This window comes from Myripristis murdjan, chromosome 3, assembly GCF_902150065.1.
Source record: "Myripristis murdjan chromosome 3, fMyrMur1.1, whole genome shotgun sequence".
Taxonomy (NCBI): domain Eukaryota; kingdom Metazoa; phylum Chordata; class Actinopteri; order Holocentriformes; family Holocentridae; genus Myripristis; species Myripristis murdjan.
Window position 1 is genome coordinate 47,041,195 of NC_043982.1, and position 16,467 is coordinate 47,057,661.

Below are 16,467 nucleotides of genomic sequence, written 5' to 3' on the forward strand. Positions count from 1 at the left end.
GCGCTCCAACAAACCACACGCCAAGCCTGACATCGGCGACCTCTGGTCGGTCATGAACATCTATGCCTGCAACTTCTGGTTCCTGGGATTGGACCAGGCCACCGAGGTCACCGAGAGCTTCAGGGAGCAGGACGGACGCAATGACGGCGAGAGCTTCACCACGGACATCAAGGTGCGACTGTTTGACAGTGAGAACCCTCTCAGGTTCTCCGTGTGTCCCTGAACGCAGCCACGAGTGCATCTTAGCTGATGGGAGGATGTTTTTACTGCTGTCCCCTGAGGTCAGTGTGTGTGTGTGTGTGTGTGTGTGTGTGTGTGTGTGTGCGGCAGGTGGTCCAGGTGACTCTGGAGTCAGGTTTGGGCCACAGGACAGTTCCTCTGCTGCTGGCCGAGTCTTCGTTCAGCGGCTCGGCTAAGAACTGGTCGTCTCTGCTGCAGCTGAACGCCGACATGACGCCGGAGGTACGAGCCAGGGAACATCAAGGAACATCAGGAACGCAGCTTAGTTGTGTGGGAACGTCATTTTTAGGAGACAGGGTGGAACGCATTAACATTCATGTCACGTTGAGTTGCTGCTGTGCGTCTGCAGGTGAACTACTTCAATGAGAGCCACGCTGTGTGGGAGCCGCTCCTCGAGAGGGTGGACAGCAGAACACGCAGGTGGAACCTCAAACTGGAGGTAAACCCGTTATGACGTTTTTCCGCTAGCACCTACTCGGTTCAGTTCTATTCGGTTTGTAAGGTTTTCCATTACGTGATAGTACCTGGTAACAGGTACTATTTTAGTACCTACTCGGCCGGGGTTCCAAGCGAGCTGAGTTGAGCCAAAAATGTGACTTAAACACTGTGCAGGCCACTGATTGGACAGGGAGCGACGACACATGAGAGCAGCTCCTTCACAAAAACCAAACCCGCCATGTTTTAAAAAAAAAAAAAAAAAACTGGCAACAGCCACCTTGTGCATTGATCATCACTGAAGTAGGCAAAGTTGGAAAATGGCAAGCAAACCGGTACCATGGTCAGTTGAAGAGGTGGAGACTTTTCTGTGCTTGAAGGCGGGGCCGCCCGACTCCACCCACGATGAGGTGGTACTTGTTTGTAATGGAAAACCACCGAAACCGAGGTGAGCCGAGTAGAGTTGAGTAGAGTTGAGTAGGTGCTAGTCAGTAGTTGAGTTGTAAAAAAAAATTCAGGGGGGGTGGTCAATTTTTTTCACTTGATGAAAAGGGAGGATGGCAGTTTTACAGGGTGGATGATTTTGACCATTTTTATTTCGGGGGGATGCCATCCCCCTTCATCCCCTCTCAACTCGAGTACTGGTGCTAGTGGAAAAGCACTATTAGCGTCTGTGTTAGCTAGCAGCTGTAAACTCTGTGGAGATGCTGGTTCTGTCTCTTGAGGTGGAACCTGAAGACTGACAGGAACCACACGTTCTGCTATCTGCTGAAGTATGTTTGATCACCGTCAGCGCATCACTACATGTCCTTTCAGACGACACATTCAAACTGTATATCAAACTGTATGTAAAACTGTATATCAGACTGTATGTAAAACTGTATGTAATACTTAAGGTTATGATCCATAACCCCGGTTCTTTGAGTAATATTCGTTTCGATGTTTCACTATGGGAAGCAAGCCTCGCTGCAACCTTCAGAAGAACTTCTCTCATTCCGCCAGTCCTGACTGGCTGGTGAAAGTGTCTGTCCGCAGCACCTCTAGAGACCGATGCTCCAGTGGCCTCTCACAGCCCGGCCCTCGTGTATCCCGCCCCAGCCCGACAGACTTGCGTCTGTAGTGACCACTTTCCTGGACAAGACAGGCCCCATGGGCATTCCCTGTGTCAGTGCCGCAGTGCCACAACGCACTCCGGTGTGACCAAAACCCTCCGTGCGCCATGACGCACAAGGTCCAGCCTGAGGGAAGCCACCCACCTCTGGAATTCCCTCATGTGGAGGCGACCAAGACAGACTACGAGGATGGCAAATCCGCAAATATACTTTGAGTAAAGCCTGCCCTGATTTTGTGAGGGAGGGACGACAGATACAGCTCCTTTGTTTAACAGTGAGAGGATTTCCTCCTGCAAAACATGAGCTGATTCTCCCTGAGCCTGGGAAAGTATTATGCCAGAGACCCGGGGAGGGGCGACGGCGAATTGCAGCCTGTATCCCCGCGAAATTGTGCATAAAACCCAGGGTGATGCTGCAAGCACCTGCCATCTGTCCTGTCTGAGGGAGAGGGGAGACGCGCTTTGCAGCTTTCTTCTCACCACAAGAGGCCCTATGTTCCCTGCCCCGGGAGAAGCCGCGGCTTCTCGCAGGAAGGGGGCAGTGGATATGGGCGTGACACTGCTCATAAACAGCTCGGTCAGTAATTTTTTGTTTTAGCTTTTTATTGGCAGCACCCTCGGCCTTCGGCCTGCCTGCGACAGCGGGCTAACATTTATTTTCGTTTTTTTGAAAATATGTGTGTGCCTGTGGACATGAGAGAGGGACAACAGCTAAACCCTTTGCAGCATTGTCCCTTTTCCTCCAGGCTGGATCTGGCATGGTCCATGGCGGCTCGAGGTCGGAGGTCTGAGGGGCCCCAGGAAGCACACTGGGAAGCCAAGCAGGTGGAGCTGGCGAACGGGGAATGACCAGCTGCATCCCTGGCGGAGAGAGAGGCGGTTAGACTGTTCTCTTCTTCCTGGCCTGGAGACTGACTGCTGAGGTAGGTTGAGCCGGTGGAGCTGCAGCTGTGGCTGGGGATTTCTTGGACCAACCGGATCCAGTCTCCCGCCTGGGAGAGTTGGTCGGGGCGGGCTGGGGTTTGGGCCATCCTGGAATTTTGAATTGTGGCACCTGGGAAGCAGCCTGTGCGAAGCTTTTGCGCTGTACAGGCGAAGGAAATGGGGGCTTGCGGGGAGGCAGAGTTGCAGCACCTCGTCCTCTTTTTTTCTTGGCCTTGCATCGTCACTGCATGGAGGCCAGGGCAGAGCCAAAGATACCCTCTGGGACACTAGGCATGTCGAGGATATCCTCCGTCTGTCTATCCGACAGGTTAGCTAAGTTCAGCCACGGAGATCGTTGCTGTAGGACCACGGTTCCCAGCATTTTTCCCGTGGCCTGGGCCACGCAGCGTTGCACACGGAGGCATAAATCGCTGATGACTGGTATTTCCTCCAGTGAAGCCGGGTCGAGTGTCCTCGCATACTCATCGCAAATCTCTGCCAGGTAAGCGGTGAGGAGCGAGAGGGCATCAAGTGCTCTGGCCGTAAACGCTGCTGCCTTGTAAGCCTTCTTGGTCAGTGCTGACTGAAAACGGTCCGACTTAGAGGGCAGGGTAGGGCGTGCGTAGCAGGCCCAGACACCCATCCCTTCAGTGTGGAGGGATGAGGCGCCTGCTGTCGGGCTCCTGCTGCTGTATGGATGGTCCCTCCATGTATGTGCCTTCTCCGGTAGCAGCTGTGGGAAGACGCTCCTCGCCAAGGGCAGCCTGTTTCCTTCATAATGGATACGGTCGTCTCCGTGAAAACGGCAGGCCGGGGGATGTCCAGCTTTTCCGCCGCGCATTTGCTGTCTCTCTCCTGCCTGTCCTCTCTCTCTCTCTCTCTCTCTCTCTCACTCTCTCCTGTCTGTCCTGTCTCTCTCTCCTGCCTGTCTGAAGCTGAGAGATTAGCTCGAGTGTTCGCGCTCCATGAGACTTGAGCAGCCATGGAGAGGAGTCGAGACTCGATCAGCCGTGGAGACCAGTTGAGACTTGATCAGCCGTGGAGACCAGTTGAGACTCGATCAGCCGTGGAGACCAGTTGAGACTCGATCAGCCGTGGAGAGGAGTCGAGACTCGAGCAGCCGTGGAGACCAGTTGAGACTCGAGCAGCCGTGGAGACCAGTCGAGACTCGAGCAGCCGTGGAGACCAGTTGAGACTCGAGCAGCCGTGGAGACCAGTCGAGACTCGATCAGCCGTGGAGACCAGTCGAGACTCGATCAGCCGTGGAGACCAGTTGAGACTCGATCAGCCGTGGAGACCAGTTGAGACTCGATCAGCCGTGGAGACCAGTTGAGACTTGATCAGCCGTGGAGACCAGTTGAGACTCGAGCAGCCGTGGAGACCAGTTGAGACTCGATCAGCCGTTGTGGGGAGTCGAGACTCGAGCAGCCGTAGAGGAGTCGAGACTCCTGTCCAGTCTCTCTCTCTCCTGGTTGTCCTGTCTCTCTCTCTCCTGCCTGTCCTGTCTCTCTCTCTCCTGCCTGTCTTGTCTCTCTCTCTCCTGCCTGTCCTGTCTCTCTCTCTCCTGCCTGTCCTGTCTCTCTCTCTCCTGCCTGTCTTGTCTCTCTCTCTCCTGCCTGTCTTGTCTCTCTCTCTCCTGCCTGTCCTGTCTCTCTCTCTCCTGCCTGTCTTGTCTCTCTCTCTCTCCTGCCTGTCCTGTCAATTTCAATTTCAATTCAATTAGCTTTATTGGCATGGCTGCATATTATACAACATTGCTAAAGCTTATTTACATAAAATACAATCATAGCAGACAGATAAACAATATATAAATATATAAACAAACAAAAAAAACAAACAATACAAGGGAGCATGGAGTACAATAGGGGCTATGGAAGGCAGGTGGAGAGACAGGCAGCCTGTCCTGTCTCTCTCTCTCTCACTCTCTCTCTCTCACTCTCTCTCTCTCTCTCTGTCTCCTGCCTGTCCGGTCTCTCTCTCTCTCTCTCTCTCTCTCTCTCTCTCTTTCTCTCTCTCCTGTCTGTCCTGTCTCTCTATCCTGGCTGTCCTGTCTCTCTCTCCTGCCTGTCTGAAGCCGAGAGATTAGCTGGAGTGTTCGCGCTCCATGAGACTTTAGCAGCCGAGGAGAGGAGTCGAGACTTGAGCAGCCGAGGAGAGGAGTCGAGACTCAAGCAGCCGAGGAGAGGAGTCGAGACTTGAGTCCCAGCCGTGGAGAGGAGTCGAGACTTGAGCAGCCGTGGAGAGGAGTCGAGACTTGAGCAGCCGAGGAGAGGAGTCGAGACTCAAGCAGCCGTGGAGAGGAGTCGAGACTCGAGCAGCCGAGGAGAGGAGTCGAGACTCGATCAGCCGTGGAGAGGAGTCGAGACTTGAGCAGCCGAGGAGAGGAGTCGAGACTCGAGCAGCCGAGGAGAGGAGTCGAGACTTGAGTCCCAGCCGTGGAGGGCGAGGTAACATCAGGTCCTGGTGTGAGCGGAGAGGCGGAGCCTGAAGGTTAGCTCGTGCCCGGCGACAGAAGCCAGGTAAGAGCTGTCTGTGGACAGTGAAGCCAGCGAAGCCCAGACGTGACATCAGCTCCGTGTGAGAAGAGGTTCTTGAACGGCGTCACGTTGTCCCCACGCGTCCTTTACAGCAGGTGCCACTAGTCCACCTGATGCGGACAGACACTTTCATCGGCCAATCAGGATCGGCGGAATGAGGTAAGTTCTCCTGAGGGTCGCAGCGAGGCTTGCTTCCAAACGTGAGACATCAAAACAAATGTTATGAAAAAGAAGTGTATGTAGCTGGCAGGCCATCCCAGGACTGTTCTCCCACACTGAAGTCCATACAGTGACCTGAGGCTGCAGGTCGCCCTCTCTCTGCCCTGTCTCTCTCAATGTGAAAATGAGATCAACTCCCAAGCCTATTGCTGTCAGTGAAGAAATCAATTTGGGAACAGATTAAATATAAGGGGTTTTCATCCATTAATATGACAGAACTTTAACACTTTTTCATGTTATGATGCTTCTGTACTGTCTAAAGGTTATAAATAATGATAATAATAATAGTAACAATAATAATAAGTCTTAGCTATCTATTGTGGTACTTGACCTATCAAGTGAGAGCAGAGCAGGCTGAGCATCTGCTGGATGTCACTCAGCTCGCTGTGTGGGGGTGTCTGGGTGGTGGTGGGGGGGGGCTGCTGCTCTCCTCACTGCACTCTCTCTCTCTCTCTGCCTGTCCCGTCTCTCTCTCTCTCTCTCTCTCTGCCTGTCCCGTCTCTCTCTCTCTCTCTCTCTCTGCCTGTCCTGTCTCTCAGATTCAAATTTGTTTTACTGGCATGCATGTTTGAAAAAACACAGTTGCCAAAGCATCAATCAATACACTGCAAAAACGCAAAACCCTGATCATGTCTTATTTTAAGTGTAATGAGATATTTTGACTAGTAATAAGACATTTTTGACTCGAAATAAGACAAATAATCTTGGTAAGATTTTGAGTTTTTGCAGTGTAAAATAAACAAAAGCAAAACCAATACATTTCAGAGGTTCAAAATTCACAAATTCTTTACAGTGTACAAAACATATTGAAAAGGAAATGAACACATAGGCTACAGATGATATTTTTATAAAAAATCCATATGAAATACAACCATATCAAATACATATGAAGTGTGACTGTATCTTGTTATTATGGAAACACCATGTAGTCAAGGAATTGTAATTAGCATTCATGTTCTCTAATGTCATGGCAGAGTCTTACATGTTGTGCAGCGAGCTGTGTGAATGGTGGATTTTCTCCCAGACAGAGTTTCAACAGTTCATCATGTTTTCCCTGATCTGATGGTCTGCTGCTGTGAGCTGCTGGATGAACGTCTGTCTCCCAGTTTGGTCCAGGTGGCAGGAGAGGAGGAAGTGGGCCTCTGTTTCTGTTTCCCCTGATGAACAGTGTTTACATTCTCTCAGCTCTCTGCTTCCATTCTTTCTTCCATGGACCTTTTTCAGTCTCTGATGCTCACTGAGTCTGGACGTTGTTAATGTGTGTCTCTGTTGGGGCTTTTTACACTGACCAGCTCATTTGATAGAGAATATTCAGTTCAATTCAATTCAATAAGCTTTATTGGCATGACTGTATCACAGACAATGTTGCCACAGCATGTTTTGGTGAACAAATAACAAAGGAACATAGAAACATTCAAATCAATATTCTCTGCTCAGTGAGCGATCACTTTCTAATTTGGTGGATTTCATTTGGTTTTTCCACTTGTTGATGTCAGGAGTTTGGTTTTCCTTGACCTGTCTCTCTCTCTCCTGCCTGTCCTCTCTCTCTCTCTGCCCTGTCCTGTCCTGTCTCTCTCCTGCCTGTCCTGTCTGTCTCTCTCTGCCCTGCCTGTGCTGTCTCTCTCTCTGCCCTGCCTGTCCTGTCTCTCTCTCTCCTGCCTGTCCTGTCTCTCTCTCCTGCCTGTCCTGTCTCTCTCTCTCTGCCCTGCCTGTCCTGTCTCTCTCTCCTGCCTGTCCTGTCTCTCTCTCTGTGTCCTGCCTGTCCTGTCTGTCTCTCTCCTCCCTGTCCTGTCTCTCTCTCTCTGCCCTGCCTGTCCTGTCTCTCTCTCTGCCCTGCCTGCCCTGTCTCTCTCTCTGCCCTGCCTGTCCTGTCTCTCTCTCTCCTGCCTGTCCCGTCTCTCTCTCTCTGCCCTGCCTGTCCTGTCTCTCTCTCTCCTGCCTGTCCTGTCTCTCTCTCTCTCTGCCCTGCCTGTCCTGTCTCTCTCTCTGCCCTGCCTGTCTTGTCTCTCTCTCCTGCCTGTTCTGTCTCTCTCTCTCCTGCCTGTCCTGTCTCTCTCTCTCTGCCCTGCCTGTCCTGTCTCTCTCTCTGCCCTGCCTGCCCTGTCTCTCTCTCTGCCCTGCCTGTCCTGTCTCTCTCTCTCCTGCCTGTTCTCTCTCTCTCTCTCTGGCCTGCCTGTCCTGTCTCTCTCTCTCCTGCCTGTCCCGTCTCTCTCTCTCTGCCCTGCCTGTCCTGTCTCTCTCTCTCCTGCCTGTCCTGTCTCTCTCTCTCTCTGCCCTGCCTGTCCTGTCTCTCTCTCTCCTGCCTGTCCTGTCTCTCTTTCTGCCCTGCCTGTCCTGTCTCTCTCTCCTGGCTGTTCTGTCTCTCTCTCTCCTTGCTGTCCTGTCTTTCTCTCTCTTGGCTGTGCTGTCTCTCTCTCTCTCTCTCTCCTTCCTGTCCTGTCTCTCTTTCCACTGCCTGTCTTGTCTCTCTTTCGCTCACCTTCCTGTCCTGTCTCTCTCTCTCCTGCCTGTCTTGTCTCTCTCTCTCCTGCCTGTCCTGTCTATGTCTCGCTCTCTCCTGCCTGTCCTGTCTCTCTCTCTTTCTCCTGCTTGTCCTGTCTCTCTCTCCTTCCTGTCCTGTCTCTCTCCCCTGCCTGTCCTGTCTCTCTCTCTCCTTCCTGTCCTGTCTCTCTCTCCACTGCCTGTCTTGTCTCTCTCTCGCTCTCCTTCCTGTCCTGTCTCTCTCTCTCTCTCCTTCCTGTCCTGTCTCTCTCTCCACTGCCTGTCTTGTCTCTCTCTTCCTCTCCTTCCTGTCCTGTCTCTCTCTCCCCTGCCTGTCTTGTCTCTCTCTCTCCTGCCTGTCCTGTCTCTCTCTCTCCTTCCTGTCCTGTCTCTCTCTCCACTGCCTGTCTTGTCTCTCTCTCGCTCTCCTTCCTGTCCTGTCTCTCTCTCTCTCTCCTTCCTGTCCTGTCTCTCTCTCCACTGCCTGTCCTGTCTCTCTCTCTCTCTCCTTCCTGTCCTGTCTCTCTCTCTCCTTCCTGTCCTGTCTCTCTCTCCACTGCCTGTCTTGTCTCTCTCTCGCTCTCCTTCCTGTCCTGTCTCTCTCTCTCTCTCCTTCCTGTCCTGTCTCTCTCTCCACTGCCTGTCCTGTCTCTCTCTCTCTCTCCTTCCTGTCCTGTCTCTCTCTCCACTGCCTGTCTTGTCTCTCTCTTCCTCTCCTTCCTGTCCTGTCTCTCTCTCCCCTGCCTGTCTTGTCTCTCTCTCTCCTGCCTGTCCTGTCTGTCTCTCCTGGCTGTCCTGTCTTTCTCTCTCTTGGCTGTGCTGTCTCCCTCTCTCTCTCCTGCCTGTCTTGTCTGTCTCTCTCTCCTGGCTGTCCTGTCTTTCTCTCTCCTGGCTGTCCTGTCTCTCTCTCTCCTGGCTGTCCTGTCTCTCTCTCTCCTGCCTGTCTTGTCTGTCTCTCTCTCCCCTGCCTGTCCTGTCTCATTCTCTCTCTCCTGCCTGTCCTGTCTCTCTCTCTCCTGTCCTGTCTTGTCTGTCTCTCTCTCTCCTGCCTGTCCTGTCTCATTCTCTCTCTCCTGCCTGTCTTGTCTCCCCTGCCTGTTCTGTCTCACTTCTGCCTTTCCTGTCTCTCTCTCTCTCCTGCATGTCCTGTCTTTCTCTTTGTGGGAACACAGAAACTCAGCCTGCAGACACTTCTTCAGATTATTGATGATCTTCAGATTATTGATGAACTTCTTCAGATTATTGCTGATCTTCAGATTTTTGATGAACTTCTTCAGATGATTGATGAACTTCTTCAGATTATTGGTGATCTTCAGATTTTTGATGAACTTCTTCAGATTATTGATGAACTTCAGATTATTGATGAACTTCTTCAGATTTTGATGAACTTCTTCAGATTATTGATGATCTTCAGATTTTTGTTGAACTTCTTCAGATTATTGATGATCTTCAGATTTATGATGAACTTCTTCAGATTATTGATGAACTTCTTCAGATTATTGGTGATCTTCAGATTTTTGATGAACTTCTTCAGATTATTGATGAACTTCAGATTTTTGTTGAACTTCAGATTATTGATGATCTTCAGATTTTTGATGAACTTCAGATTATTGATGAACTTCAGATTATTGGTGATCTTCAGATTTTTGATGAACTTCAGATTATTGATGAACTTCTTCAGATTATTGGTGATCTTCAGATTAATGATGAACTTCTTCAGATTATTTATGAACTTCAGATTATTGATGAACTTGTTAATGTTATTGATTGTACTGGTAGATAATGAAACAATGATGTTGATTGTTTTTTGCGAAGGTTCTTCAGAAACTTGTTGAGTTCTATTGTAAAATGTGCAAATGCCTTTTATTCTGTTCTGTTGTGTTCTGTTTTAGTCTGTTCTATTGTTCTATTGTTCTGTTCCACTCTGCATGTGTGCTCACTTTGATTTCTCTAATTGTTCTGTGTTCTGCGAGAGCCTGATGGCAGTGTGCGAAGTAATGTGGAGCAAAGAGGAGCACAGCTCCCCTAGTGGTGACATGAGCTCCCCTGGCTGGAAACACTGTGAAATGTTTGTAGCCAGAGGAAACATTTCACAGTGTTCCCACGGTGTGCAGCTCCCCCGCACACCGTGGTTTACTTGGCGCACTGCCTGACGGTGATCTTGCTCTTCTGCAGATGAAGAACAACCCGGTCCAGGACAAGAGTCCGGTTCCTGGAGACGACTTCATTGTTCTCCCTGAACCTCGCACGGCCGTCAACATCTGTTCCAAAGACACCATGAACATCACCGTGTCCCAGTGCAGCCTGAACGTCTTCGCCAACCTTGCCAAGGTACCACGCCACGTGACCATGGCAACAACAATGATGATGATGATGATGATGATGAGGGTGATGATCTGGGCAAAAACAGAACCTCCATGTAGCTTCAAGAAGCAAAACCCAAAAACTCTCATGAGCAAAATAAATGTCTAGTTTTTCAGATTTTGATCAAGATTTTCTGAAACAAGTAAACTTTACCTTCCCGCGTTTTTCCTGCGGTGTTGTCATGGTAACAAACTCTGAGGCAGCCACCTGAAAACTCATCCTGTAACTGTAGAGGAGGCAAACAGCAGCCTGAACCTGTGAGGTCACCTCCTGCATTTTCTGTTTTCTGTCTTCACACAACCAACACGGAGTGAGTTAGCACAACACCGGACCAACTTTTTTACAAACTGTTGACATGAGCCAGCTGTTTCCAGATCAGTAAAAGGTAAAAATGTCCAGGACAGTCCTCCATGTGTTTGGTGCTGCGTTAGGACTGAGTTTCTCCCTGTGCCCGGGCTGTCGGACCTCAGTGATCGTACAGACGATTTCTGTGGACATTTTTAACTTTCATTGATCTGGAAAGAACTGGCCACCTTGTCTGGAGAAAAAAAAAGGTTGATCCGCCGTTGTGTTGCACCAAGAAAATCAATATTTGCCTCATTACATTCCATATTTTCCTGACAAAGATACTGACGAAACGTTTGGTTGATTGTTATCGGAGCTACGGCTCAGTTCTTCTGTTCGTTCCAAACAAACAGGAATACGTGCCAGTAGAATATTGAGATAGAGACGAACCAGACGCACATTTATCTGTTGAAAAAGCTGCAGATGTCCGACTGACAGTGCTGTCTCTTCACCAGGCGTTCTCCGAGGGCACGGCCTCCACCTTCGACTACTCGCTGAAGGAGAAGGCGCCCTTCACCGTCCGGAACGCTCTGGGAATCCCGCTGCTGGTGCAGCACAGCGCCAACCTGCGGCTCGTGGGCTCCTCGGCGCAGGGGAAGCTGCATGAGGTGGCGGTGGACCAGAGCGTGGACCTGGAGCACTCCGTGTTCGAACCCTCGTCCAGAGGCAAACTGTCGGCCCTGCAGCGCCAGGAGAGCTGCCTGTTCAACCTCAGCATCGGTCAGCCGCCGTCAGACCGCTCTCTTATCCACATACATGACACGTGTAGAAAGACTTGGCTCCTCAGATTCACACACACCACTGGACTTGGGCTCTGTGTCACACATTTACAGTTAATGGCTTCTTTGGTCATCATGATTACCTTTCAAAAGCACCGAGTACCAGACTTTATTTTTATTTTATGTTACACACGTTTAGGTGACATCTTTTCACAGCCGCTGTCACTGTTTGTAGCTGAAGCTTGAATTTCTAGTTTGCCAAAAATACTCGCACACTCTACAAAGCAAACTGGCTTTCAGGAACATTCAGCGAATCTTCAGATTAGATTTTTTAATCTCTGGATTTTTTCCAGAGGATCTGCTCTCCATACCAAAATTAAAATTCTGAAGACCATGAAAATAAATAAATAAATAAAGTTTTTATTACAAAAAGGCCCGTTTTCTTATATGAGAGATAATGCTTGTGGACTTCCATTACTCAACATGTTGTATGCTACGTGTACGTTACAGTGTTAGCGTGGAGACAGACATGTAGTAGGAATACATGATTCTTATTTTTTGATGATTTTGGCTCATGTTACTTACATGACTGTGAGTGAATAAAATTAAACGCCGTGTCTTCACCCTGCAGTGCCCTCGGGCTACAGCGAGATCTCCAACATCGCTGTGGACAAGCCGGGCCGTCGGCTCTACAACATCCGAGGTCCGATGCTGCAGGAGGCGGTGTCAGTTCTGCTGCAGATCGACGCTGCCGAGGGCAACAAGGTCATCACCGTCCGCTCGCCGCTGCAGGTCAGACCCGCCGCCGCCGCCGGCTCTGTAACGGAAACAGACACAACCAGTCATAGTTCTCTGTCAGTTCACTGCTGTTTTAAAGGGTTTAGCAATGAAATTTCACAACGTTTAAAATCTCTCCTTGGTTTTTCTTATATTCACTTTTTGAATAAAACAGTGTCCGATTTTTTTTTTTTGCTTCACAGAGGAAGTACTCTAACACTATGCTATTTTACATTTTTTCACCTGAAGGCTCTAAGCTCCTTCCTTCCTCTGCCTCCTACTCTTCCTCTACATCTGAAAAAACAAGCCTGTTAATGTATGAATGAATGTATGAATGAATGAATGAATGATCCTTCTCCACATGGAATGAAACATCAAATATAAACATCAAGTTTACAGAGCTTTAGGACTAAATACAAGTAAACACATAAATCCTTACTTACAAACACGTAAACAACCAAAATACAATATTCCAACCACTTACTTACCTACAGTAGATTTCCTTGTCCCATGGACTTTTCATAATTTCAGAATCATCCATTAGTAACTCTAAAACATAAAGCAGTGAGGAGAGCCATGTGCTGATCCTGTTCATTAAAGTGCTTTATTCATTTTGTTGCCTGTGCTCTGGTTCCAGATAAAGAACCATTTCTCTGTGCCGTTCTCCGTCCTGAAGTTCTGCCCGGCGTCCCGCAGCCTGCAGCCGCTTGGAGTCGCCGAGCCCCACAGGGAGTTCCACGTTGCCTTGGAAACGTACAGGTACACACACACCGCTGAGGCGCACACACACCGGTACTACACTGTAAAAACATGTGGTACTACATAGAGTACTACACCGTAGATTCATGTATAGTACCACATTGTAGAGTGCCTTGCACATGGCTGCTGCATTCCAGACCCATCAGTGTTCCTCAGCTGGACCTCGCTCATGCCCCGCCCCCTCCCCCTCCAGGTGCCAGCTGTTCGTGCAGCCGGCGGGGCGTCTGCAGGCTCAGTACGCCGCCTCCTCCACCTGCGTGGCGTGGAAGGAGCAGGTGCACCACAGCTCCGAGGTGCGCGAGGTGCTGTTTATTTCCTGACTTTATTTTTTCTGTGAAGAACCCAGAGAGGGTTATTTGATTTTTATTGATTTCATTAATAGTGTAATTTATTTCATTAATAGTGTTATTATTTATTTCCTGTGTTTTTTTTTCTGTGAACATCCCGGAAAGGGTTATTAATATTTGGTTATGTGTGGCTTTCTGGAAAACAATAAATGTTTACATTTAGGCACCCCTGCGATCGTCACACTTTTTCTGTTACAAACTGACCCCGGCCCCCCATCAGAGACGGGAAAAGTTATGTGGCCCTCACAGGAAAAAGTTTGGGGACCCCTGCTGTAGAACCATGTGGATCCTGTAGAACCATGTGGATCCTGTAGAACCATGTAGAACCATGTGGAACCATGTGGATCCTGTAGAACCATGTGGAACCTGTAGAACCATGTGGAACCTGTAGAACCATGTGGATCCTGTAGAACCATGTAGAACCATGTGGAGCCTGTAGAACCATGTGGAGCCTGTAGAACCATATGGAACCATGTGGATCCTGTAGAACCATGTGGAACCTGTAGAACCATGTGGAACCTGTAGAACCATGTGGATCCTGTAGAACCATGTAGAACCATGTGGAGCCTGTAGAACCATGTGGAGCCTGTAGAACCATATGGAACCATGTGGATCCTGTAGAACCATGTAGAACCATGTGGATCCAGTGGAACCTGAGGCAGGCCGTTGCTTTCCAAAACATGAATCATGTTTTCCCACAATGAAACAGCAGCTCCACCTTCTCTGAATGTGACTCCAAGAAACTGTTAAAGCCCACAAACACCTTTAAAGGGTGTGTGTGTGTGTGTGTGTGTGTGTGTGTGTATGTGTATGTGTATGTGTATGTGTATGTGTATGTGTATGTGTATGTGTATGTGTGTGTGCGTGCGTGCGTGCGTGCGTGCGTGCGTGTGTGTGTGTGTGTGTGCAGGTGAACTTCAGCAAGGTGCCCATGATGATGCGTCAGCCGTATTCCTGTCCGGTGAGGAGGAACTTCCTGTCTGGGATCCAGGTGGAGTTCAAACAGTCGCCGCACCAGAGGAGCCTGAGGGCCCAGCTGCACTGGCTGCAGGTACACACACACACACACACACACACACAGACAGACAGACAGACAGACGCACACACGCACGCACACACTCGCATACACGCACACACACACACACTTGCATACACACACAGACACACACACAGACACACACTCACACACTCACACACACACACACACACCTCACACCCCTCACACACCTCACACCCCTCACACACCTCACACTCCTCACACCCCTCACACACCTCACACACCTCACACTCCTCACACACCTCACACCCCTCACACACCTCACACTCCTCACACCCCTCACACACCTCACACTCCTCACACCCCTCACACACCCCTGTGGGTCACACTCCTCACACTCCTCAACACTCCTCACACCCCTCACACCCCTCAACACCCCTCACACACTTCACACCCCTCAACACCCCTCACACACTTCACACCCCTCAACACCCCTCACACACTTCACACCCCTCAACACCCCTCACACACTTCACACCCCTCAACACCCCTCACACACTTCACACCCCTCAAAACCCCTCACACACTTCACACCCCTCAACACCCATCACACACTTCACACTCCTCACACTCCTCACACACCTCACACCCCTCACACACTCCTCACACTCCTCACACCCCTCACACACTTCACACCCCTCAACACCCCTCACACACTTCACACCCCTCAACACCCATCACACACTTCACACTCCTCACACACCTCACACCCCTCACACACTTCACACTCCTCACACTCCTCACACACCTCACACCCCTCACACACTTCACACTCCTCACACTCCTCACACTCCTCACACACCTCACACTCCTCAACACTCCTCACACCCCTCACACCCCTCAACACTCCTCACACCCCTCACACACTCCTCACACTCCTCACACCCTCAACACTCCTCACACCCCTCACACACCCTCACACACTCCTCACACCCCTCACACACTTCACACCCCTCAACACCCCTCACACACTTCACACCCCTCAACACCCCTCACACACTTCACACCCCTCAACACCCATCACACACTTCACACTCCTCACACACCTCACACACCTCACACCCCTCACACACTTCACACTCCTCACACTCCTCACACACCTCACACCCCTCACACACTTCACACACCTCACACACCTCACACCCCTCACACACTTCACACTCCTCACACTCCTCACACACCTCACACCCCTCACACACTTCACACTCCTCACACTCCTCACACTCCTCACACTCCTCACACCCCTCACACCCCTCAACACTCCTCACACCCCTCACACACTCCTCACACTCCTCACACCCTTCACACCCCTCAACACCCCTCACACACTTCACACCCCTCAACACCCTCACACACTTCACACCCCTCAACACCCATCACACACTTCACACTCCTCACACTCCTCACACACCTCACACCCCTCACACACTTCACACTCCTCACACTCCTCACACACCTCACACCCCTCACACACTTCACACTCCTCACACTCCTCACACACCTCACACCCCTCACACCCCTCACACTCCTCACACTCCTCACACCCCTCACACCCCTCACACCCCTCACACCCCTCAACACCCCTCACACCCCTCACACACCTCAACACCTCACACACCTCACACTCCTCACACTCCTCACACACCTCACACACCTCACACACACACACACTCACACACACACTCACACACACACCCCTCTGTGGTGGCCTGTAGTTTTTTCAGTTCCTGCTGATTCTCAGGGTCGATCCTCAGCGTTCATCAATAATCAGTATAATGTGGAACCCAGTCAGGCTCCGCCCCTCTGTCTGACAGACAGCAGGACAGCAGCGAGTGGGCGGGGCCTTGTGACTGAGCTGCTCTCAGTTTAAATAAAGTTTCAGTGCATTCAAACACAGCAGCCCTGATCAGAGGTCACAGGGGTCAAACACACACACAGGACTGAGGCTTTGATCAGCATTTGAAACAACATGTTGTTAGCATCGTTAGCACTGTTAGTGTTGTTAGCACTGTTAGCACTGTTAGCATCGTTAGTGTTGTTAGCACTGTTAGCATCTTTAGCACTGTTAGTGTTGTTAGCACTGTTAGCATTGTTAGTGTTGTTAGCATCGTTAGTGTTGTTAGCACTGTTAGCACTGTTAGCATTGTTAGTG

The 16,467-nt window shown here is 50.3% G+C and overlaps 1 protein-coding gene across 1 annotated transcript; it reads left to right on the forward strand.

The window, feature by feature from the left end:
* The first annotated feature begins 23 nt into the window (after nucleotides 1-23).
* Nucleotides 24-16,165, forward strand: LOC115357278 (vacuolar protein sorting-associated protein 13C-like). Its single transcript, XM_030048697.1, has 10 exons — nucleotides 24-172; nucleotides 331-462; nucleotides 590-679; nucleotides 10,123-10,278; nucleotides 11,112-11,376; nucleotides 12,007-12,167; nucleotides 12,790-12,911; nucleotides 13,105-13,213; nucleotides 14,169-14,309; nucleotides 16,130-16,165. Exons 1-10 carry the CDS (start codon nucleotides 53-55, stop codon nucleotides 16,163-16,165), a joined length of 1,332 nt encoding a protein of 443 aa, XP_029904557.1. The 5' UTR covers nucleotides 24-52.
* The last annotated feature ends 302 nt before the right edge of the window (nucleotides 16,166-16,467 follow it).

Excerpts from the sequence above, each read along its gene's own strand:
- LOC115357278 (XM_030048697.1), top strand. The coding sequence starts at position 53 with ATGAACATCTATGCCTGCAACTTCTGGTTCCTGGGATTGGACCAGGCC. Across the intron at positions 463-589 it reads ACGCCGACATGACGCCGGAG|GTGAACTACTTCAATGAGAG; the intron begins GTACGAGCCAGG and ends GTGCGTCTGCAG. Across the intron at positions 10,279-11,111 it reads TCTTCGCCAACCTTGCCAAG|GCGTTCTCCGAGGGCACGGC; the intron begins GTACCACGCCAC and ends TCTCTTCACCAG.